The 27,755-nt window shown below is 33.4% G+C and overlaps 1 protein-coding gene across 1 annotated transcript in view; it reads right to left on the reverse strand.

The window, feature by feature from the left end:
* Window positions 1-26,550, reverse strand: part of LOC123654241 (bifunctional heparan sulfate N-deacetylase/N-sulfotransferase) — a 67,693-nt gene extending 41,143 nt beyond the window's left edge. The window contains exons 1-5 of the mRNA XM_045590158.1: window positions 26,342-26,550; window positions 19,781-19,972; window positions 9,102-9,354; window positions 8,108-8,270; window positions 3,031-3,237 (exon numbers count right to left, since the gene is read on the reverse strand). Of these exons, the coding sequence (XP_045446114.1) occupies window positions 3,031-3,237; window positions 8,108-8,270; window positions 9,102-9,354; window positions 19,781-19,972; window positions 26,342-26,550 (1,024 nt within the window). The remainder of the gene's footprint in view (window positions 1-3,030; window positions 3,238-8,107; window positions 8,271-9,101; window positions 9,355-19,780; window positions 19,973-26,341) is intronic.
* Window positions 26,551-27,755: the final 1,205 nt, after the last annotated feature.

Raw genomic sequence — 27,755 nt, forward strand, 5'->3', positions numbered from 1 at the left:
TATATATATATATATATATATATATATATATATATATATCGGTCGAATTGAGGAACCTCCTCCTTTTTTGAAGTCTACGCTTTTAATCACTGTTACATATTTAACGGGAGAAAACAGATTAGTCAAAATTGCAGACGCTAGTTAGGTAAAGATTTAAGGAACTGCAATAAAATTCCACTTATTCAAAATCCTTATTTCAATCTTCCATTATCATCATAATCATCATCATATCAGCCCATTGCAGTCCACTGCTGGACATAGGCCTCCACAAGTTCGCGCCAAAAATGGCGTGAATTCATGTGTTTTGCCCATAGTCACCACGCTGGGCAGGCGGGTTAGTGACCGCAGGGCTGGGGCTGGCCCGTCCTCGGCCTGTGTATTTCAAAAATATTAAAAAGCCTCAATTAATATAAGTAATATAATGATCTTATGAGAACGGATGAGCGTGTAGACGTTTCTAACTACGGAAAAAAATACAATTCAAATTAATGTGTAGGATGTAGAATATTCCTACATATAAATAAAATAAATAATTTTATTTTTTATCTAAGTTTGGCGATATTTATTATCATTTATCTAGGTATTTTTACACCTGAATCATTTTCACTATTTGACTAACACTAAATATGTCGAAATAGCGTTAAATATTAAGTTTAATGACTAGTAATAAAACGATAACACAGACAGTAGTGAAATAAATTCAGTAAAGTAAAAATTTAACGACCACCGATGACAATAAACGTTCAGTACACTGACAAGTAATTACAATTAAATGATTTATAGCGTGTTTTGTATTGACAGATTGCATTAAATTAATGTGATACACACATATAAACATCTATATGGCGCCGGACTTAAATCTACGCACACAATGAAATCGCACTAAAGCAATTACGTTTAATGAATATTTTTATACCTTTTATTACGTTTACGCGTGTTACGCTCGATTTCATTCTTCCACATAATTTACCTATTTATTTATTTATTTTACGTTATTTTATTTTTATTTATTTCAATCACAACTTACAACTATCATTACAGGTACTATCCAGTTCGATAGTGAAGCACACATAATAATTTAACTTATAATTATAACAAATAACATATAACGCTATTCTTGTGAATTCATTCAGTTTACATGTAAAAATATCATCTCCTCTGCTACAAGGTTGAGAGTGCGAAGCACCCGCGTCATATCCTCTTATAGGTACATGTAAATGACCACACCTACAATAATTTATATAAATAAGCTAATAATTTTATATTTTACTGTTTCCTCCTACACATAAGTATGTTATTTTGATATTGAAGTAAAACTTTTTTAGAATTGATGTGATTTGCAATACATTACTGCTCAAAACGCGTTTTGCGTGGCGCCTACGACCTAAAAAAAATTTACGTAACCGTGATCATCGTCAATGGAACAAAACGCAACGGCATACCTTCCTAAGACTTTTCAGCAGTTTCATTTCTGCTGTGTTGTGAATTGCACACACACACACACACACACACACTTTCTGTTTTCTTTTCTAACTCTCCATCTCTCTCTTTATCCCCCTTTCTCTCCCACCCCCTCTCTCTCTCTCTCAATCTCCCTCCCTCCTCTCAATCACTCAAAAAACAAAAAATTAAATGTATAAAAGTCAACAGTTTGGAGATGCTTGGGAAATACATTTTGAGAACATTATACTGTAAAATATATCCTGAAAACCTTGAGCTCTCGTATAAGAATAAATTATTGGGAAAATAACTTCCAGATTATAATTATTATGTTTTTACCGACAACGCTTTGCGGACTAACTATAAATCTATAAAAATGTGAATAGATGAATGTATAATAATTATAATATTTATTAGAATACTTTGAATTTTAATAAACATAAAATGTAACGAGTAAATAGTACTGTAGACAAAGTACAATTTGCAATTTTCTAAGGAAAGCAGCGCTGCATATTTCATAAAACGCTGTCTTTGTGTCAATTTTCAATTACGTAGGATCTCTCCCCAATTTAATAGCAATATTATTTCCGTAGCAGTTTTTAAGTTAGCTTTACGCAGAATTCCTTTATATCATTAATTTTGTGTAGAGGAATAATGGATTAAAAAAAAATGTTTTATTTAAGTTATTACAAACACTCACACACACACACACACACACACACAAACGCACGCACGCACGCACGCACGCAGGCACGTATAGACACACACACAAGGTGCATATATATATTTAAAAAAAAAACTATTAGCATTCTGCACTCCTTCTCTACATAAACTATAAGTGTGCGAAATTTCATGCTCCTCCGTCCGCGCAATTGCAATTTTCTTAAAACGGGCGTACCCCTTTTGTTAATTTTTTGCTTCTCGTATTTTATATATATATCGATAAATTATAATGCCTATGTGCCTGTTTCATAAACGTTAATTTTAGGCAAAAAATAGTCTACTTCGGTAAATGGGTTACACAACATAAAAATAATTATTCAACTCGAACCAGTAGTTAATGAAATTAGCTCGTTTAAAGAAACAAACAAACTTTCAGCTTTATAATTAATTAAAACATTGATGATAATAAGTTATTTCAGTTATAATAAATAAAATATGGTTTGTTTAATCTGAGTTGTACACCACAATCGAATCTGTGGTCTTTTTGATAATTTTAAATATCCCGTTAAATTGAATATTATAAATTTGAAAGTGTAATATCGACTATTGTGTAATGAAATTTACGCTCACAGCAAACTATTTTAAATGATACTAAATTAATTAAAATTTAGACGCCATTTATTTAAAACGAAAACAGATATTCTGATAATAATAAATTCTTATTTCTTGTTTGAAACATTTCACCATTGACCTAAATATAAATAGTGTATAAATTTGAAACCCAATTAGATTACGTTATTCTCCACATGAAAAGCAAATTTTATTAAAAGTAGTCTAATGATTAAATTTCTTGACTAAAATATTTTGCGTACGGCCTTATTAGTGCAAAACTATAAAAAATATTAATTAAGAATAAATTATTCTTACCTCGTTCACCAACAAATATGTCGTCGATATCCACAAGTATCCATCTGTCGAGGCTCAAACTGAGTTGGCCGTGGCTCAAGTAACTTAAGGCGTCCAGGAACAGAACACGGTGAAGCCAAAACTGGAGACCCGACCCGAACAGAACTCTTTGGACGCCGTCCAAGCGGCCGTGGTCTTGAACTACGGTCGCCAACGGCATTCGGTCTTCTGTATGGAAATCCAATTATTATAAATACTACAGATTTATTTGCTTATTTAGATGAAATTGTTGATAAGCTTTTGTGATTTTTTTGTTTAAATATCTAGTTACAGTCTCATTTCTCATAAAATATGATATAAAATTAGTTTTATTATTTAATTAAATTATAAAATTCTAGAAAAAGTTTAAAGATGTATTTTGTAAATTTTAATTTAGTTTAGCGAGTGATGTATTTGTTAAAGTGGTTTTGACATTCATTCCTTTTTTACAAGAATAATAATAATTCTTAAATTAGAAAGTGAATCTGCGGTAAGGAACTAGTTAGGTGAGTATCTTCCAAAATTGTGAGGAACACTTTATACCGAGAACGATTTTAAATGTTTCTCTTAGTTGAGCTTGTTTGCGGTTCACAGAACTGACCCAAAATACACACCCACGTAACGAAACACGACTTATTCCGGGAAAGCCTCCCGAGGTCTCGTGTACTACTTAACTTCTTCCTGATAATGAGCTTAAAATGAAATGTTAACAAACGACTGTCATTTCGTTAATATAATTAAAATTATTTAGATATCTTATTTTGATGTGTTCGTTATATATATCGTTTGTTGCGTTTTGTTTTCATTTATTTCAAACTAGCTGTGTCCGCGTGGAATTTAACAAAAAATTTATTGTTCAGTTCGCAGAGTTATAATATAAATAAATAAATGTCTACAATAAGTAGTCTAAGTTACTCCTTATTACATCAGCTATCTGCCAGTAAAAGTCCCGTCTAAACCGGCCTAGCCGTTTCAGAGGTTAGCCGAAACAAACAGACAGACAGACAAAAATTAAGAAAATGTTATTTTGGTATATATACCGTGTATACATACATACATAGTAAAAAGCGGTTATTTTAATATCACAAACAGACACTCCAATTTTATTTATTTGTATTGATTGTTTTATAGAAAAGATTTGTAACTTTTTTAGAGACATCTACTGTCTGCTTCCTTAATGGACTTTTAGTACTTAATAGAAGTAGTTCATATAAACTTAAAATATAATTCAAACAATACCACGCGTATTTTACTAAAAAGTTAATAAAAGGAGCATTACAGGAGTTTGGTGTCTGTAAATTTGTACATTTTTATAGACTAGGCTCCGAGTTCCCCTACAGATAAGAATTGTTTTTTTATTGGCCTGGCTATCAATTTAAATAAGTAATTGACTTTCCCACACCGGGGCAAAGGACTCGTTGAAAATATTTTACTCAATAAGCTGTAATTGTCTTAATAGTCAGGAGGATCGTAACAGCCACTTCAGTCATCTAATGTGAATCATTCTAACGTAAAAACTTAAGTAGGACCGAACAAGAAGTACTCGCGAGGATTAGTGTTTCCTAAAATTTTCTAGATGTCACTTGATTTTTAACTTTGAAACAATGACAATATAGTTCGTTTTTCTGAACCACGCCTAATTTAATCAATAAAATTGCTAATACACGTCCTTTACATAAAATCGATATGCAACGAAGCAAATTTATATGACACTTGAACAAAAGTCTCTAGTTAATATAAAGTCTGGACGGTACGAATATAATTAAGCTTATGTGCTATTTTACTGTTTTGTAATACCAACCTTAAGGTCAAGAAACGACAATAAAAGTTACTCAACAAAATGTACGAAATTAGAAAGATAAATAAAAAGTATGTCAGCGGCACAAAGTTTATCATACATATATTATTTTTTAAATAAACTAGAGGTAGGATATCTTCATTCTCAACAACGTTATTAAAATTTTTAAGGAAGATAGGCTTTTATTAGCACTATGTTTTTAACAAAGAAATTACTAAAACGTAAAATATTATGTTTGATTTTTTAAAATAAATAGTTCATGTAATAACCAACGCAGACGAAGTTACACATATCAGTTTGTTAGTAATAAATTAATAGTTTTTAAATATGCGTAGCCACGCAGCCAGCAGTAAAATTTATAACGACATAAATCAGACTCCGTCAAAGAGCACGTAACCTATTGTAGACGATTGACCTAGGCACAGTTTATGGTGTGAATCCGGCCGGCGCAAACACTGGCGATCCCTGCTAATGAGATGGTCGGACGGTGTTATATAACGTACAACTTATTTTTGTTTTATTTTATTTATTTTAGAATAACCTACGGAAAGTACTTGTGGTCTAAAACACAGTTTTGTTTTTGAGAAATAAATTCTTAAGTCATAAATTATAAAAATGGGAGAACACATTAATGATGTCGCTGTAGCCGCTATGACACTCGAAGAGCGGGCAAAAAAGGTTGGTCTCATGATCAACCATGACAAGACCGAGTACTTCTACATGAAGCGGTATTGGAATATTCGCGAAGCAAGACAAGACCTCCATGTTGGAAGTACCACGTAGAAGGAAGTGACCAAATATCTTGGCTGCACTGTAACCGACATGAATACACGTGAAGAAAACATACAGATCCGTATACAAAACACCTTAAGGTGCAGTGCAGCCCTGCACAAGGTCTTGGTGTGCAAGCTTCTTAGTAGGAAAACAAAATTCACAATTTACAAAACCATTATTCGTCCAATCCTGATGTACGGTTGTGAGGCTTGGACACTTAAGCTCAGAGAGGAGAATAGGCTTCTGGTTAGGGAACGGAAAATTTACCGTAAGATCCCAAGACCAACTAAAGGGCAAGACGACAGCTGGTGAATAAAAACTAATGCTGAAATTGAAAACCTGGTGTCTGAGCCAAACATCATTGGAGTTACCAAATCCCATCGGTTGCGGTGGCTCGGTCATGTTGAACGCATGGGGGAGGATCGAGCGGTTAAGAGAGTGCATCTGGGTCAACCAACTGGACGTAGACCGGTGGGTCGCCCCAGATACCGCTGGAGCAGAATTGAGTGAGATCCAAGCCAATAATTGGCGGGAAATCGCGCAAGACCGTGCGAAGTGGAGAAATCTTGTTTCGGAGGCCAAGAGTCACTTCGGGTCACTGAGCCCGATGAATTAGTTAGTTAGTTGGTTATAAATCATAAAATACAGACTTTTCCAAAAAGAAATGAAAAATAATGCTTAGTATTAGTTATGCTATCCCAATCATATGCGATTACAGCCAGATACTGAGACAAAATATAAATACTGAAAACTATACAAAAAAAGGAGCTTAACTTATGAGTTTGTGTTAACATTTATATAAAGGAATTGTACAAATTTATAGACTATATTTTTATTTTTTCGTTTATTAATTTGAGTGAAGACTACAATTACTAGTTAACCTATATATGATTCATCGTTGGGTGAAAAATTACACATTTCAAGGAGAGAGATTTTAACGTTGCCACATTGCTTGTGGAGAACATTTTTAAGTTTTGTAATTTATTTTTTTATATAATTCATACAGGTTTTTAAGTGTGTTTAAATTCAAAAGGAAAATATATACTTAAATCTCAATATTAACTATTTATTTTTTTAAAATGTTATTTTTAGTGTGGAACAAAATGTATTGTTATTGTATATAATAATATCTTTATCATTATTGAACATTCATAGAGACAACTACATAGTTTCGATCGCTAGAATAATTCAAATCAGTTAGTCTAGCTTAACAGACGGGCAATAGCCAATAGGTTTTACGGGTCATTAGCTCGGTGTCCTAATGGCGCCAAGAATTTGTATTCATGTCGTGTGGCGAGCGTGCCGGAATTCCAGTGATGTCATCGAATTCGATAACCTACGAACACTGTTCCTTCTCACGTAACCTTTTCGTGCTGTACATTTTTATTTTATTTATTTTTTAGATATAATAACATATTTTAAGCATGTTTGGTTTTGGAAAGAAAACGTGCGCTACGTGAGCGGGTAAGTTAATTCTTACACTATATCGAATTTTTAATCAGCCCGTAACGTCCCATAGCTAGGCAAAAGGCTCGATCTTCATACAAAAGTAGCATTACAGCTTAATTCAACTCGCTGCTCTTTTGCTGGTTAGCGGTTAATCTACTTAATACGCGTAATGATTGCTATGGTAACCAGGACTGACAGTTTATTGTGCTATCCGAGACACAAATACAAAAAAATAATAATTAAATGTACAAACATTTGATGGTTTCAATATTTTATTCTTAGTGAAAAAACAAACATACCTCAAAATAAAAACTCAAAATTGTTTAGTAAACGTATAAAACCTTTTTTAAACAACTCAGTAATTTGAATCAAGAGAATTACGTTATATTAGTATTCTTCAGTAAAGATAATAAAATTAGGATCGTCCAAATAACTACGTCGCTAACGTTAAAAGCATACACAACAATGTAACCCCTTAACCTCATTATTCGATGTTACATCTAAAATTTTATCTCATTCGTATTTACCGAATAAGTAATACAATTAAAACATTTCCAACAACTATTATTATAAGAACTTAGTCTAAGATATAGTGACGATAACGATGTTCTTTTACAGTTAATAATATTTGCAAGTATGTGGACTGCAGGGATTTAATAATTATTTACTTTAACCACGCAGTTTTACCTTCTTTTCGTTTATAATATTAGTTCAGATACAAAACTAAGTGCCTGTTTCATTGGTTGCTTAGAAAGCTATCTGGTGTATAATAAATGACATCCAATGATAAACTTTTCAAAAAATTTTCACCATCAAATTTTACTTGATTTTTCACTTGTAATAATTATTTTGTTCATTGGGATGATACAGGCCCTAAAGGCCTAAGAGCTTGTTTTACCTGATAAAGTTAAACAGCAAAAGGTAATACAGTCTCTTAGGACCCGGTATCACACCGTATCTGTATTGAGTTAACTTATTAGCTATCGGTGAAATAGCTCCTAAATTTACAAAATTTTATTAAAAATTGTAGTTACTCACCAGTAGTGCCATAATCGTGCTCTCGTAGCGCCCAGGCGATGGGTTCGTAAGTGGACGAATTCGCTCTGAACACGGTCCAGTGGTCGCCGGGCAGCGGGCCCCACGCCGTCTCGCCGGCGCGAGCCAGCCGCAAAACAGGCGACGCCGGGTTTAACGTTGCGTCCTGTTTCCATATTAAGATAATTGAACTGGCGAACGTATTGAAAATTATATACAATAGTACTGTTAATATAGATATATCTTCAAACAGAAATATAATATGAGATTTTTTGAATCTTTTAATCGTTTTTCAATGTAAATAAATTTATAATGAAAGCAAACTAAAATAAGTAGGTAGTTGTTGTATTTTTAGGTTTCTGTAAGTACTTTCTGTAGTTAATATTTAGTATGAATTTTTTTATGATATATACGAATAAACTTAAATAAACTTGTTTACTTAGGTTTTTGTGCAGGAATAATAAAGCTATCTATGATATAGATTCTATATTATATATTTAAAATTATTATTTATTATTATAAAAATGCAACAAGTATATTTTTATTAAAGAGGAAATAAATAAAAATTAATAAATATAAGTAACATTTAATAAATAGGAATTATTAAATCTTTATCCTAATATTCGTTATTTTCTTTAAATAAAATTACTCTAAGAGACTGTTTGAAAACAGTAAAATAAATTTAAAATTAAGAATAACCTAATCGGATTAAGGAAAAAAAACTTATGAAAATGTATAATTGTATATAATAACTTTATTACAATACCTAAATAAGTAACCTCGCAAGATAAGAACGGCGTAATAAAGCAAAAAAAAGCTAAAAGAATATTTTTTAAGTGTAATACATTCAAATACTTAAATTAAAAACAGCAAAAAAAACTAAAGTTTCAAATGCGACAAAGATATTATAACGAATAAACGTTTATTATAAAGATAATATCGGTTAGACGCTCGATAATGTGGGCGACTATATGCTACACAATAAATTTCTATTTACCTTAAGCCTTAGATTGGTATGCATGAAGAGTGGGAATCCTTTCAACTGAGCGCCAACAAGACTCTCCTCCCCCGGCGTTGCGAACCCGACGACCCCTACTGAATATTCTCGACAGTATTTATCGAGTAGTTCTCGATTCCACTTGTCCATATTTGCATATTTCGACAGCGACTCGAACACAATTACTCCGTATCGCCCCTTGTCCAAAGTGGTAAGTACTGGCAGACTTTTGCCTGCGACTTCCACTTTGTACCTGTAGACAAGTGTGCAAGTATAAAATAGTGGGTCAAAATGGTATAATTAACATTGACTTTAACGAAAATAAGACTAAAATGTAATCGGTTCATGTGATAATATAGTTAAAAATCTTTTTTTGGGCATTTAGAGGATACTATTATATTATGTTAAAGCATCTCACATATGTACATGTAGTTTTACAAAGTAAATAAAATGATGACATGAACAATTGAACCTGGTCAGTTTTAAAATTACCTTAAGGATTTTCATATTTCAGTTTGGTTCTACCGTTGTATTGAATAAATTTCAAATTTCATTTGAATCGTTTATAATAACAAAATATCCCTATCGACGGACAAAGAAATCATTTATTATTCTTTTAATCTGTGCAATTAGCGGGGGAAATAACTCGAACGATATCCATTTATTCGTAGACGTTTTTCTATTGAACTTTTATTTGCATAATTTTATTATCTTTTTAAAATTTTCATGCTTTAAGCTCGGGATGAGTGTAATTCAATAACGAACACACATTTATCTCTATCAATTACATGTAGTTTTATTTTCTTAAACGTTCTCATGATTTAATAGAAAAAAAGCATTTATTTAATAAAGCAAGATTTTTTTATAAGCATCATATTTATAGATATAAAGACAATGAAGTACAAAGGGCGGACTTATAGCTAATTAGCCATTTCTTCCAGACAACCCAGACATAAAAAGGAAACTTATTATCTAAATTGGGTAGGTGGAGTAGACGTATAATAAACTTACATACAAATGTCTACATTCTAATACTTGAAGAAAATACATAAATAAATAAAGAAAAGCATAAAAATCTATACAAATAAAAAAAATTGGAGTGTCTGTTTGTAATTTTTACTAAATGCATATGGATGTATACACGGTACATATACCAAATTTTTTTTTCAAAATTCATTTTTTACAATTTTTGTGTCTGTCTGTTTGTTCCGGCTAATCTCTGAAACGGCTGGGCCGGTTTTGACGGGACTTTCACTGGCAGATAGCTAATGTAATAGGGAGTAACTTATGCTACTTTTATTTTAGACATTTATTTATTTATTTTATAGCTCTGCGAACTGAACAATAACTTTTTTGTTAAAATCCACGTGGACGAAGTCGCGGACACAGCTAGTACAATATATATTCTATCATAAAGTAATAAAGTATGTAATGATGATTAACGTAAATTGAAGATAAAAAACTAAGTAAAATGATAAAAACACAAATGTATATATATGAAAAAAAGAAAGAGAGAAAAAAACAAGACATTAAACCATATAACACTAAATCGTTTATTAATTACACTCTTTGTCCCGCTAATATAATAAACGCGAAAAATAGTAAGGATGGATGGATCTAATTTTTTTTCTATATTCGTATCACAAAAACCGACCATAAAGGCTTCGTTTCAAGTTGTTTATTGACATTCGTGACGTCTTGTTAAAATATCAGGTCATGTTTTCTTCATGTTATTGTACTTACGTTGTTTATTCGTTAGTACAATAATGCGAGATAAACGAAACTAAGCAATTATTTTATTCTAATATTTTTTTAAAACTAACTATTTTATCAAACATTCGTAATTAATTTGATAAATATTTTAATGATATCAATATTTAGTTGATTAATTTTAATGATTACTTCTATAGAACTCAATTTTAATAGTTTTACCTAAATAATACTCCTAAATATAACTTAATTATTAAAAAAGTATAGTATATATTATATAATATATTTCTTTTAATAAAGTCATGTTTAATTATGATTCTAGTTCTCCTGTGTGCACCTAGCACCATTGATACACATTTGCACTTTCATGCATATACATATATGATTTTTACATACACTGATTTTAAATAATACGGTAATATATATAACGAGTTTTAGGATTTTATTCTCAACACATGTGGGATTGAATAACACAGCTCTAGAGTTGTGGTGCGTGTAGGCACCTAAACAAAGATTTGCGGGTTTAATTCTCGCTCGGGGTGGATATTTGTATGCGTACAATATAAATATTTCTTTACGGTTTAGAGGTCTGTCCTTGTGGGTCACCCCACCGTGCCTAGGAGAGCATGTTAAGCTGTCGGTCCCGGTTATTTTCATATACACCTGATAGCGATCGTTGCTTATGGTAGGGAATAAGTCCGCCAACCCCTAGTAGAGCAGCGTGGTGGATTAAGCTCTGATCAATCATCTACATGGAGGAAGAGGCCTATGCCCAGCTGTGGGATGTTAAAGACTGAACTGTTCGTATCGGTATGTGCGATAAAAATGTTGTAATCTAAGTGACTATATATTTACATACATTTATTTGAACAGGAACAATTTTATAATCTTTTAAAGAATTTTCTTTTCTAAAATGAAAAGATAAAAAAATAATGGTTGAAGTTCAACGCCTACGCCGCCGCGTTCATCGCCTACATACTCACATTTTCAAAAAGTCAGTCTACTTTTAGACTTTTTGTGGCAAAAGTACTACATATATTCTGGATTTATTCTGAAAGCACAAAGAGTTCAGAAGATAAAGAAAAAAACATATTTCATTGACGCAAATCTGAATTTATTTGTTTTATTTACATACCTAATTCATTTTTTTAAAAAGAATTTTCTAAAAATATACGGCTTGATTGTAATGAAATGCATACATATTATATCAATATTCAAACACAATATTTTGTTACAATTTGGCCACGGGGGCCATTTCCTTATCCGGCTACCCTTTAAGGCAAAAGCGCTCGTTTTTAATATTCAAATTTTAATTGAAAGGACGAAAATGGTTGACAACATCTAGGAGTTAAAGTAATCCTATATTAAAATAAATATGCCGAACTACTTGCTGTTATTTTAAAGCAAAAATCTAAAGTTACCAAAGCTCGCAAATGTCAAAATTATATCAAGCAGCGAGAACTGACACTAGTGAGTCAAAAACCACTGATTACTCAATTTCACAACATGATGAATTTCAATACTTTGCAGAATGTTTCGACTCAGCACATTACTTAGGATTATACTCTTGACTCGTCTTATATTGGGAAGGATCATTTCGAACAAAAGGAAAGCTTATATAGCGAAATAAAAAAAGTCTGACGTGACCGCTAAAATAGTATCAGTACTAATATTATTAGTATTATTTTTTATAGCATTTATGTTTATTGTGTTTTTGGATTGTGACAATTATTATGTATTTATTATATTTTCTGTTTATTCCTATTACTTTTAAAAAGGAACACATGATACTTATACTTAACTGCAGAAATAAAACTCATAATAATATTGAGTAAATAACTGCATTATCTTTCTTTTTTCTTATAGGTTATCGTCTGTTTTCATCGCTAAGTGTGTTGCTAAGCGCAAACCTCGTGAACCCCTGGACTAGTACGACTAATTTTTTAAAGTTATTCCTAATAGTAGAACACTTACGGAATAAAAAAATGTAGAAAATTACGATGAAAATGGAAAAATTTCAGAAGAGGTAACGATTATTTTTCAACTTTACGCGTTTAGCAGTTTGCAAGACAGGACAAGCTATATCGAGTCACCTAGTTTTATGATACCTACTGTATTTTATTTATTAACTGATACCTACTATATTTTATGTATTACTTTTAATGTCAAATAGGACACTTGCAATATTTCTTAATCTATACTGTAACACGTAATATATATTTTAATCATTTTTCTGCAGTGTGTTATTATTATATTGTACCTGCCATACCTGCCACGTAATGTCATTATTATATTATTATTTATTCTTTCAGATTACAATAACAAAAACTTAAATATCAGTATAATCAAATAATAATGTTGTTGGATATAGTACAATAAAAACATTTGTTTATCTGTGCCCATCCACTGTAATTTATATTTTTGTATATGGTATCATTCACTGTTCTCTTGTCATCGATGGCGACTAAAGATGTCTGTTAATTAATTGCTCTGCTGTGTATTTGCTTTTGTAAAGTCCGCGTGTACAAAATAAAGTATAGAGAAGTTAGAATATAAACGTCTATTATCAACCCAAACCCAATAACGATAAAACGAATTTCTAACAGCATTGTGTTCATTCATAATGTCAAAGGACGTTTATATAATTGCCAATTAAATTTTAACCCTAAATTATAATGAATAGTTCTGACATGTTACAATTATCTCGCAATTTTATCAAAGGGTCGACCGTCGTGATAGTTTACGTAAATTCATAACATAAAACAATAACAATTATTTACGACTTATAAACAATGTACAAATAGATAAAAATTTAATTATATTTTTGTTCTAAAGAATTCGGTGAAATCGAAGTATTGAAAATAAGGCGAAATCTAAATACGCAGAAAACATCAGGTAGGGAAATAGAGCGAAATATGAAAGCAGACGTTCATTTTGAGTTAAGGCCAGTTCAAGTGCACACAGACAGAAGCAACGGACGCTAACTTACGAATAGTACGCCGTTCGCCGTTTATATTTGCTGCACTCGTTGCAACTACCGCCTTACATTGGCAATGTTGCAAATGTTATAATATCGATATTTCCTATTAAAATGGTTGATAGCAAAATACTCTAACACAAATATCACCGACAGTAGAGTACATTAAACTACACAGTACAGTATATGAAATTTCGACTTTATTCAACAACTTGTTTTTAACAAATAATTTGAAACGTTTATACAACAGATTTTAGAATTTACGAATAACATAAAACTATGACTCACCCTAGGCAAAACCTGACAAAACCGAAGGAAATGTTAGATACTATATGTTGCGTTAACATGTTTCTAATTACCTTAATTAGCGTCCTGCCGTTACAAGAGACAGCGCTTAATTTAAATTAGAGCAAGCGAAACAGTGCAATTTAACCGTGAGCCGAAAGCGACGAGGGCTAATTCGTGATAAGGGAACGAGTGAGTTGAATAACAGGGCGGGGGTGTTGCGATTAAGACCCCACGATCCCTGAGATAATAGAAGTTATCGTTAAGAGGTCGACGTGTCATTTTCATTTAGTTTTATTATTAGCTAAATTGAAAAATATTAACTCGTTATTTAAAATACGCAGTTTATTTGTTCGAAGCAATTGTTTCATTTTATGACAATATCATTTCAAATTTCAATTATGATAAAGTGTCCAGCGAAGGGAGTCATTCAGCTTTATAAAGTTGATACACATATCAACTTAACTATATTACATGTTTATTACTATACGAGTATTTTTATATAATACATACATATTTATATAATACATAAAAAGTATAATAACAACAAATACTATTGAAAGCTTTGTTCCGGAAATACTCAGGAAAAGAAAAAGTAATAAAACTGTTCATACTAAACAAGTGGGCGAAGAGTGTTATAAACAAGAAGTTGGGAGAACACGAGACGTCACGATAAGGAGCGCTCGCGGTGGAGACTGGCTCTAATGGCGGTAGCAAAGTGCTACGAGTTAGGAAACTAACGACCACAGCAACTGCCTGCCTCTATACGACTTAAGGACAAGTCTACAAGTTACTGACTTTGTTATTAGCCTCGCAGCTTGAATCTTTTTGTTCTTTCACTTGCATTATGTTATTGATATCCAATGAGTTATGCGTTCAGAGTAATTGGATTTCAAAAGTAAAACGAACGTTTAATACTTTTTCAGTCATTGGTTACAATCGATTGTGATATAATCGTACAAATAAACGATTATTTTTTCTATGTTACTTGGATGTAACAGGTAAGATGTTACCCAGTAACAATAAAAAAGCGATAAAAAGATTAAACTGAAATGCGCTTGGGAGGCACTCACTCCAAGTCTGAAGCGGTCGTTAAATCAGTAAACGACTATTATGTAAATGTGAGCCATAAAATTTTCCATTTCCAGATCACTTGAACAAATCAAGCATTACCGCTACTTCATACTATACGTTAAGTTATTTTTTAATTTTTACCTGATTTGGGTAAGTATAAATTTTTCTTTCCGTAATTAAGTCATTTTGACTTAACGACGTATAACGATGGGGGGTAAGGAAAGGGCGAGGCGTGACACCGTTTTGTATGAAACTAACCGTGACCGCGACGACTACGAGACGAAGCAGGGAGGAAAAACAACAATGTTATAATTTAAATTCATACACTTTACTTGTGCGAAACTGTGTAATAATTAGGTCGCATCACATGCGCGGAATGAGCATGTCTGCTAACAATTAATAATTCCCGAATATATCACCTGAAATGTAAATCTACATACTACGTGATACATACGAGAGACTAATTAACGTCACATTTATTAACCCCTACTGTGAAATATGTATGTATATTAGAGGTCTGCTAACAGTTCTTAGCTTCACTTTACTATGTTGATGTTATTTTATTCTTGTATAAAAGTTTTGTTTTTATTATTTAAAATAGATAGCAGCTTTATTATAACGATCATCATCATCATCATTTCAGCCGCCACTTGTGGAGGCCTATGTCCAGCAGTGGACTGCCATTTTCGCAGTCCACTGCTGGACATAGGCCTCCACAAGTTCGCGCCAAAAATGGCGTGAACTCATGTGTTTTGCCCATAGTCACCAAGCTGGGCAGGCGGGTTGGTGACCGCAGGGCTGGCTTTGTCGCACCGAAGACACTGCTGCCCGTCTTCGGTCTGTGTATTTCAAAGCCACTATCATTATTACATATAACGATCATTATTACATAAAAACTTTTACCAAACTATAGGTTTTCGCGAACATTATATTTAAAATGCATGAATTATGTAAATAAGTAATCGAAGACAAGCACAAAACACAAATGTTTTTAACACCTTAAAATTAAAAATAGACTAGTAATCTAACGTAATCAGGACGATTTCTTTGACGTTTTATAGCAATCACCGTGTTATTGTACTGAGTAGGTATGGTATACTCCTAAAACGACTTGATAATAACAAATTTTGAAAGATTTTCAAAAGTATCATTGGTATTTAAGGCTATGAGATATTTTTAATAAGCTTTTAACTTTCTATATAAACTGGCAATGACTCAGTGGAGGTTTATCATTAACGCAATTGAGCGTGCGTTTACTCCGGGGACAGTCTGACCCTCCACGTTAATTCGCAAAATTACATCCAGCGACTGTGTTTACTTCCCGTTTTATTAATCTTTCAGAGGCCAAAGGCAAATATGACTTGGAAATTGACAATTTAGTGCCCCACTATTTCAATTTACGTGCAATCTAAAATGAAGAATATAAAGGACTCCCACTCCTGAAATTCATTGTGTTATTATGAAAAGACGACCGAGGCCCGAGTAAACGTGTCTATTACTACGTATCATTAATTATATATAATTTATAAGTCTCTGGTAATAAGTTGAGCGTAAAACAACGCGTTATTGTAATGTAATGTTATAAATAATTGTTATTCAATATCTTACAATAATATTATTATACAATACTATATATTATTAATCTGATACGTTTATTAAAAACGTTATATTAAATAAAAATATTGAGTCAAGGAAAATTTAATAGGCGGATCCAGTACCTAAAGAAAAACATCGCCGGAGTAAAAAAAAATCTTTCGAAGAAGACGCCGAAGTTCGTGACTCCGCAAAAAATATAGGAAGAAAAGTAATCCCTAACCCGTCAAAGATTTCATAAGCAATCGCAGCTTCGACATCCAGTTTTGTCAGCTCGAGTTGAAGCAGTTTTTATATCGTTACTTGATTGACAGCAATAGAGGGAGTGCATTAAGATCAAGCAATAACTATTGGTTAACTATTGGATAACTACTGGTTGCATTTACAATAAATATTATTGGATACTAAGGCACATAACTGCTAAGTTGCTTGCATTGCTTGATCATATATCGTAATAACCTTTACAGACAATGTAAATTACTCAAAATATTTATGGTTTTTAGTTTTAGCGATATTTATTAACCAGATAAGTAAATAACTGTGTTTACTACCAGCGAAAAAAAAAAACGACTTTAATTACATCGACAAGTAACACAACTTAAGTAGACGAAATAAATTAACTAACGCACTAGTCGTCACTACGAAGGTTCTCCTCGATTTCTCTTGGATGTCATCATCGGATCCTGGTTTCCTTATCATGGGCAACAAAAGAGAATCATCGAAATCGGTTCATAAACAACGAAGTTATTCGCGAATACATTAAAAATATACACTCGTATATACGGTCGAATCGAGAAACCTATTCCGTTTTATAGGTCTGTTAAAAATACATTTTATATTTATAATATTTTCCTAATCTTAAGATGTCATACGTTACCCCATACATCACAGAATGTAAACTACAGAACTTTACGGAAGGGCACATCTGGCTTATATGCCTCGGGATAATCCCACAATTACGTTTTATCGAAAATCGAAGTATTGATTTATCAGACGAGATACCATTACACCTTTAACCATCTTATTAGTAGTATAATGTAACATGCTTTTTTACTGATGAAATCAAATAAAAACTCGTAACTGCTTTACAAATGCTTAATACCTAACGGCCCCCAAAAGATTGAAAATCTTGTGATGGGTGCCGGGGTGCGGAAACATACACAATTTAATTGTGTTTGCTTATAAATGGATAAAACCGACTTCAATTTACATCGACAAGTAATACAATGTAGGTAGTCCAAAAATGGTCAGTTGAATACGCATAGTGTGGAATAACTCAAAAAGTTCTTGTTAGAACTCGATCAGATTTAAATAGGACACACGACAAGCACCCGCTTTCGATAAAAGAAATAATCATCAAAAACGATACAACCTGTAAAAAGTTATGAGGAGAGACGCATAAAAAAAATAGAGTCGTATTGAAAACTTCCTCCTTTTAATAAAGTCAGTTTATAAATACGAACGCCTAGACTATAAGAAACATGTATATAGTGATATCTAGCGCAAGATCCAGAACTGTGACCATATTGCGCCAACCCATCGCCAAACCTTCGTAATTTTTTTTTATTACAACATTTAACAGTCATAGCTATCGCTTCAGCCTGTAATATCCCACTACTGGGCATAGGCCTCTTTCCCCATGTAGGAGAAGGGTCAGAGCTCAATCCACCACGCTGCTCCAATGCGGGTTTGCGGATATATTCCCTACTATGAGTAACGATCGCTATCAGGTGTACATGATAACAACCGGGATCAACGGCTTAACGTGCTCTCCGAGGCACGGTGGGGAGACCCATTAGGACTGCACAAACACCCAAACCACGGCAAACACCTGTATGGCCAATACAAATGTTTGTCATGTGCGGGGATCGAACCCGCAACCGCCGGCGCAACAGGTACAATCCATGGCTGTGACCGTTGCGCCAACGCCAAAGCTATATAATTTATCAACTCACGGTAACAACAGACTTTTATAAACGAATAACACTTTTTTCGGGATGCGACGATCGGAACATATCTTACATACTGTATTTTCGTTAAAACATACTGAAAACTGTATCAATTTATTTTTTATTTTAAGGTAAAACAGTAAATACTTATAAGTCTTACTGCAAAATAACAAACTTTTATACAAACTTTGGTTCATTATTTCAAACAAGACAAAGCAAGACAAGGTATAGAATTTCCTAAAAGTTTCCTTTAAGCGTACTTATAAAATTGCGTAATAAATCATTCAGTCAATAAGTCAGGACGTGTCATTGTAAAAGTATACTTACTATCTTATTATTACAAGCCCTATAAATATGATAAAAGCTAGCTCGATCGCACCGATCATTCTCGTTCGTATCTTTTCCATTTCTATGTGACATTGGTGAAACAGAATGTGTTACTACTGGAACGACAGCAAACCATTAAACCCAATAATTGAATTGAACCAAACTCCAACAAGAAAAACTATAATAGAAGTGTAATAATACAGTATAATACAGTGCAAAGTAGACCAGGTCGGTGGTAAAATTATGGATCTTCCATCTCTTATTGTTATGGAATCTATTGTGATTATTACAATAGTCTTAACGTCTATAGAAATCGAAGGTAAATACTACGCATTTATTAATTAGAAAAAGCTATTAAAAGTAGAAGTATATCTCAACTTTACAAAACTAAAACTCAAATAAAAGTGTTTAGAGTATATTACGTGTAGTTTTTTCGTCTACTGGTCTTATTGTTAAGGCATCGTTAGAGTATCGCACAGCGTTACAATATATATATTTTTATTTATCTATGTCCAAGACACATATTTTTAGGAACATATGGATTTTTAAAAATTAAACTGACCGATCTGACCAACTAAAAGAATTCTGAAAAACTGAAGATCAACTGATAAAAAAAAAACAAACAAGAGTTTGTGAGTTGTTTGTCTACTATATAGGTACGTATGTAGATTAAAATATACACAGGACATTGGTAACTTTCTTTCGTGTTATATTTATATTATTATTAATTTCTAGGTAATTATAAAGTTTATATCTTAACTTACCGTATCCGGTTTGCAACAAGCAGTTCTGCAATGTCACGTCCCAAGCGCGAGTATAGCGATTCCGCTATAACAAGTACTTTGGCGTCGATGCGTAATCGCGCGTCCGAGCGATGATCGCGCGCTGTTTGCTGCTGCGAAGCGAGCAGCGAGCATTGCGACAACGGACGCGGTATCCGATCGCGCCACACTAGGCTGTAGGTGAAGAAAATATTAAAATTAAAAAACAAAAAAAATACATATTTTAAATACAAAAATACAAAATAAAATATCCCTTTGTAAGAAAGTTTGAAGAGACAAAGTTTGAAGATTAAAGAAATACTGACCACATAGAGGTGGGTACATACGAAGAACGATAAAAACGGGTAGTCATAGTTTTTCGTACATTAATTAAAAGCAAATACCATTCGAGTAGTGCTTTAACGTCGTTAGGTACAATAACAAACTATAGTAGGTACAGCTTAATTAATTTTTCATGTTGATGGAAGTTTAATCGAACGTGACAAATGTTACATTTATTCCACAAAACGCAAGTCCTGAATTCGTGTAGACATTAGGTACTCGTCCGAACTAAACAGAATGGCTGAATTTATTAGTTAAGAAATGGTGGAGACGGTCTGACGTTGAAGTAAAAAAAGAGGATTTACGAGTAGGTTAGATGTAGAAAAAGTATATTAGCAGTAGAATAGTTAATGTACGACTTAGTGGTCATTTTATTTCCAGGTAGTTTATATATAGTCATCATCATCACTTCAGCCTATGGCAGTCCACTGCTAGACATAGGCCTCTACAAGTTCGCGCCAAAAATGGTGTGAACTTATGTGTGTTGCCCATATAGTCACCACGCTGGGCAGGCGAGTTGGTGAGCGCAGGACTGGCTTTGTCGCACTGAAGACGCTGCTGCCCGTCTTCGGCCTGTGTATTTCAAAGCTAGCAGTTGGGTCATTCCGCCATCGGTCGGCTTTTTAAGTTCCAAGGTGCTAGTGGAACTCTGTCATCTCTTAGTCGTCTCTTCCGATACCCACGGGAAGAGAGGTGGCTATATTCTTATTATACTGCCGTAATCAAACAGCAATATAGTTTATAGTTTTTCTCAAAAACACAACAACAAAATATAAATTTTCGTGACATAAAAATTATTTCTATAATCTAACTGGGAGACAGTACGTTTTGACAAAAATAAAATAGAACATTTAAAAGGCTGTCTTTTAATCTACAAATTAATTTATTCAGGTAATTAAATTCGAATTGATTACTTTCTAACAAAATTTTGACAGGAATCAATCAAGAGCTGTCAAAGTTAAGGTTACGTTTCAAGTCGCCACATCAAAGAGTCATTACTACCTATCTTAAAAGCGTGAGAATAAATAAAAGGCGAAATTTGCGGGAAATATTTATACATAAGCATGGATCCGTGTCGAGGCTGAGTCGCTCTTTGCTTTAATGAAAGCCCCGCCCCTTCCGACCGGAGTGAAACTTTAACGAGCAACTGAAAAGAATATCTGAAGCAAAGGCTATATTTGCTATCTGATAGAGGCTACCGCTACTGCAAGCAAAGCACTTTATTATTTACCTTAAATTGAATTGGCTTCTTATATTTATTATTGCAGTTGTATTTTTTGTCGATAAAAATATGCTGTTGGTTATCAAGCGAAAAAATCGGCCATACTAATTAGTGGAAAAAGGTAATGGTATAAATCCTAAGTTTCTTTGTCATATATTAAATTATCCATAGTAGTAAAAAATTATGTGGTGTCAGTTCCTTTGGATAGTATAGAAGCAACACAATTTGAAAAAAAATATTGAATTTTATACATTTTTTCTACTTCTTGATTTTTTTTTAATTTTGTTGATTGGTTTTTAATTAAGTACATAAAAGTATTTAGGAAATTTAGTGTTTTATAAAATAACAAATACCGTAAAATAAAATAAATCAAACAAAATAATAATAATAATAATAATTCAAACTATTAAGTGAAATAAAAAAACATGTCTATTTATTTTTGTCAACAGTATAAAATTACATAAATAACTAAAAATAAGTTTACTAGTAATATTTTAGTTTTACAAATGTCATATTATACAGTCGTGTGACTGATATTACGCCACTTCCGTTATATATTTTTCTTACGGTTTTAGTATCACATTTTTTTCAGTTCGGTCGCCCAGCCAAATGTCAAGCCTGCCTGCCGTAAGGAAGTTCGTTCCAATTACAAAATTTAAACACTACAACTACGTTACGTAATCATTAATTACTGAATAGTTTAACTATTAGCTCAAGTTTTTGAGTTGGTTACATTAAAAAAGTATGAATCAAAATAAAATGTTTTATTTTTATTAAGTATCAATTTCAATCTTACAGACGGACAGATAACGCAGTCTGAATAATACTCATTCTCGAATCCGGTGGCATAATATGAGTAAAGAATTCAAAGCTTGTAAAAAGAGCAAAAATTAGATCACATCTGTTAGTATTAAAAATAAATAAAATATGCACCATTTTTATTTTGTTGTTTTTAAGGTATGTAATTTGATCACTTGACCATTATAACTTTGTTATATGGTTACGAGTACAAAGTGGTGTGATTACGCATTACGTTTTAAAATCATCAGTATTATTAAATAAAATCGTGTGAAATATATTTCAACTTAATGTACATATTCACTAAGCTGTGTGGTTACGGCAGCAAAGAATATAGCCATCCCTTCTCTTCGCGTGGGTGTCGTAAGATGCGACTAAGGGATAACACAGTTCACACAGAAAGCCGACCGATAGCGGGATAACCATCCATCTGCTGGTTTTGAAATACACAGACCGAAGACGGGCAGCAGCGTCTTCGGTGCGACAAAGCCAGCCCTGCGATCACCGACCCGCTTGCCCAGCGTATGTGTGTATGGATATTCACTGTAGGTTCAGTTTTTATAACCTGAACTTTACCTACTCAAAATAACATTGCAGCGTATAATTCATTCATCATTAACATTAGATAATCGGTATAATAGACAGTATAACAATACAGTGTACAAGTAAACGATGAAGACTCCATCTTCAAGTTCATAATTAATGGATCAGAAAATTGTAATTTCTTGACAGATAAAATAAATTTTAGATAAGAAAGTATAACTTAAGTACGCAATTAATATTTGTAAGAGAATCTTTGTTTTTGTAATAAGACAATGCCGTTATTGTCGGGGATCGATTTCTACACTCGAATGAGAAAATAAGTGGGATTTAAGTATGATTCCAATAAATGGTATTAAAACAATACTCGTTAAAATCATCAAATTTATAAGCGCAAGCGAAGCAGCTTTCATTAATTAGGCAGAACAGAAGTTCCGCTATAATTCACGGGAGTCGGGGAAAACTTGCCACCCTTGCCGCTCATCGTAGCGGTGTAAATTTAAGCCAATACAATAAAATACTATCGTCCTAGGTACACGACATCTACCCTAATTACATAAAATCGCGTAATAAATTACTCTGAAATATTCGCTTCCTCGCTCTAATTTAGAAGTGAAAAGCTGCCAAACAAAGGGCGACAAGAACGCTCGGCACAAAGTTAAACGCTTTTAATTCTTTTGCAAAGCAATTTCCTGCGTTAACTGCTAATTTTATGCGCAATAAATCTTTTTCGATATTTGAAACAAACGACCATCATATTTCAATTTCATTCAACCGTCTGAATAAATTAATAATAGTCGGCATATGATACATAAGAACCTCTAAGCGACTTCGTCGGCGTGGAATTTGCAAAAAAAATAGTTCAATTCGCAGAGTTAAAAAATAAATCAATTTCTGAAATAAAAGCAGCCTAAGTTACTTCTTATTACATCAGCTAACTGCCAGTGAAAGTCCCGTCAAAATCGTTCAAGCCGATTCCTAGATTAGCCGGAACAAACAGACAGACAGACAAAAATTGTTAAAAAATGTCATATTGTTATATGTATTGTCATCCATATGCATTTAGTAAAAAGCGGTTATTTTAATATTACAAACAGACACTCCCATTTTATTTATTTGTATAGATGTATAGATGTAAAGTAGCCTTTCACCATTCATAATTGAAAGCAAAATAATGTTTTAATCCATATATATAATAAAATCGTCGTGATGCAAATTTTGTATATCGAATATTTGTTTGAAGTTCATAGTTATAATTTACTAATTATAATTTATTTAATACTAGCTGTGCCCGCGACTTCGTCCGCGTGGAATTTAACTAAAAAACATATTTGTATAGATGGTGATGATGCTTTGAAAACAACAATTTTAAGAATTATTTGTCTATTTGATGAACATAAACCAAAAAAGTTTTTTAACTCATTACGATCAAAGTTACTATTATTACGACTTATTTGACCTCATCACGTCTTTAAAACTTTTTGCAGGTTCGATCCCCGCACATGACAAACATTTGTATTGGCCATACAGGTGTTTGCCGTGATCTAGGTGTTTGTGCATTCCTAGTGGGTCTCCCCACCATGCCTCGAAGAGCACTTTAAGCCGTCGGTCCCGGTTATTATCATGTACACCTAATAGCGATCGTTACTCATAGTAGGTAATATATCCGTGGTGGATTAAGCTCTGATCCTTCTCCTACATGGGGAAAGAGGCCTATGCCCAGTAGTGGGATATTACATGCTGAAGCAGCAACGTCTTTAAAAAGGTGATTTATGATTCATACAAGCGGATCAGTAATAATAAATGCAGGTATAACGGCGCCGATTCTCTAGTACCTATACAGTAAATGGATTGAAAAGCTTTACTCGTTTTCACGCAATTCAACAATAGAACTAAGGAAAGTCCACAACTGTCAAAACTATACTATTCAGTAACTTCATACGAAACTAAAGGGACGTTTCGAGTTTTCGTCACAGTAATATTCAGACTCTCCGTAGGGATGTAACTTATTTTGTATATAAATACATATGTCGTCTCTTAATTAGAAATATTATTGTCATACTGTGATTATAAGGATAAGTTATCAAACGAAACTCTAAATCAAAACCCCATTTAATTAAACTTGGTACATGTTTGCTTCCATAAGTTAGGTTTACATCGACACGTTAGTTGTTTAAAACTCTGGTCGGCTAAACTACTAAAATTTTAGGGCAATTTACTGACATAAAAATAAATTATAGGAATGTTTAATATTAGAAACATGCTATAATAAAGTCTATCACAGTCCACTGTTGGGTTGTTTAAAACTCTGGTCGGCTAAACTACTAAAATTTTAGGGCAATTTACTGACATAAAAATAAATTATAGGAATGTATAATATTAGAAACATGCTATAATAAAGTCTATCACAGTCCACTGTTGGGTATAGGCCTTCACAAGTTCACGCCGAAAATGGCGTAAACTCAAGTGTTTTGCCCATAGTCAACACGCTGGGCAGGCGAGTTGGTGACCGCAGGACTGGCTTTCTCGCACCGAAGACGCTGCTGCCCATCTTAGGTCTGTGTATTTCAAAGCCAGCGATTAGATGGTTATCCCGCCATCGGTCGGCTTTTTGGTAGTGGAACTGTGTTATCCCTTAGTCGCCTCATACGACACCTACGGAAAGAGAGAGGGTGGCTATATTCTTTACTACCATAGCCACACGGCATAATCTTTTTTATCCGATCAGAATTTAAATTCAAAAAACGAATTTGAGCTTTCCAAATACTAACGAGCATTTAATTATATTTAACATTCTAACTAATAGCAAAAATAATTCTCGTTAACTCTTCTCGCAAAATTAGACAAAGTGTTCACAATTACACTAACATTAAGCTAATACACGCATATTCAATTATGCGCCGAATTTCGAATGGTCGCGGTCGGCCCGCATTACTATCTAATGAAGCACCAAATATGTTTGAAATAAGCAAGATTAGTTATGACGGTAGTAATGCTTACTGAAATGTATGTATGCTGACCGAGTAGAATAAAACATCGAATGGATTAAATCTCTGTAAATGCGGTTTTAGCTAATGTCACATTGAAACACAATAGAAACAATAGCTCGCTAATCCCAATACAGTGGTGACCGAGCACGATAATTTCATAATATTAATTTCCCCAATAGCGACGTGTTTGCCACCGATAGATGGTTAGCAAGTAAATTGGGTTTTGTTGCATATGACGTATATTTCAGACGCAGTTATTAATTACGTTCGACAAGTTTTCCTATTGTTACATTTTAAGTTCTATATCGAGTTGAAAAAAAGATCACGTTTACTAATATAAATATTGGCGACGAAAGTCAAACGGGAGCTCGTCTTTTAAATCAGCGCTAAATATGATTTGCATCGACGTAGTGTTCGATGTTCAGCGGAATTAGATCGTAACAAAGCACTGCACAGAATAATTAATGTATAGTCCATGTTCGAACGTGCTGAATCATACCGAGTACTATTATGCCCAGAGGGTGTGATTTGTACGTTGCTCAGAACTTTCCCAATGTGTAATCATTGTGTATTTTAATGGTAAGTGTCGACCGCAAAGTAAGAATAATTTGACAGAAGAGGAACAATACCAATATTAAAAGAAAATTATAAAAACAGTTAATGGTAAGTTACCTTGTAAGTGGCATTGTCACATAATACGTATAGAAGAATATGGTGAGGACGGAGAGCAGCATAACGCCAGCGACGCATTTCCTCACATTGACATGGCTGGCCAGCCATAAACAGCAGCGAGGGGTCGCCGTCTTATGCACTTGCGCATGTTCGCCGCATTCGAGCAGTGGCGTTCGCACTCCCCGACCTTCTCCCGTCATATTTACCATTTACACACCACTATATTTACACAACACAACAAAACTTAGGCCTTTAAAAATGATCACTGTACAATCTCTATCTGGGTACTCTAATGGCCGCGTTTGTCCTTGGTGGTGATTTTTGTCGCCACTTGCCGTGTTTCCACATTTCATAGTGACGTAGAGGGTTGCAAATGCGTTGGTACGCTGGAAGGCTGTATGTTCGGACGCCGTTGACGGCCATCGCGTGACGACGAACGTGTCAGTTGCCTATTTAAAATGGCCGTCGACGCATTTTGGCGGGTTGTGCTCATCACGGCGACGGCGTGCGCTCCTGGTTTTGGTAGAGCTCACGGCAGCCGTATACAACACCTGACAGCCTTCTCAATCGATCTCATCGGATTTAACTGCAACAAAGAAAAACTTATTGAGTATACCTAGAGTATGTACGATTAGCTGACCCAATAAAAAAATTTTTTATTTACATTCAGAGGCGGTAGTGTGACTCAAAAGTAAGCAACTTAATGATAGTGATATAGGTAACAGCCGACTGATATAACTACATTTTTTTTTTCGATAAATACGTACAACTAATACATATATAAATAAATACATTTAATAAACCCAGACTCGGGGCGGGAATCAAACCCACAACCACCGGAGCAGAAAGCAGGGTCACTGTGGACACTGCGCCAACGGGTTAGTCAAGCTTTGTAATAAATATTATTAGTAAGACGATAAATTAAAATCAGTAACATACTCCCGAGTAGAAATTCCTTAGTCTTCCTTAGAAGGACCGGACCAGGCATGCCTCTGATCAGGACTAGATAAGGCATGTAACGCAGATGATTGGTCTGGACCTGATCAGGATGAGATGAGATTTCCTGATCGGGACCAGATCAGGAAATCTCATCTCATCCTGATCAGCCGGTTCAGTCCGGTCCTTTTAAAAACACGAATGTATATTCTTGAAAAAATTGTTTAACAAAAAAAAAAAGCGAATAGATATTATAAAAATGTTACTTAACATAATTATTATGATGTTTATTTCCGTTTTTTTCCAATGTATTATTTATTTATGTTCTTACTTTGTATATTAATTATTTTTATTTAATTTTATGTTATTAATTAATTATTATTATTAATTAAATTTTATTTATTAACTTCTAATAATTAACTATTTCCTATTACTTACAACTGCTCCACTGTATAGAAATGGATTCCCTGCTAGACTG

Source organism: Melitaea cinxia, chromosome 6 (assembly GCF_905220565.1).
Source record: "Melitaea cinxia chromosome 6, ilMelCinx1.1, whole genome shotgun sequence".
Lineage (NCBI taxonomy): Eukaryota > Metazoa > Arthropoda > Insecta > Lepidoptera > Nymphalidae > Melitaea > Melitaea cinxia.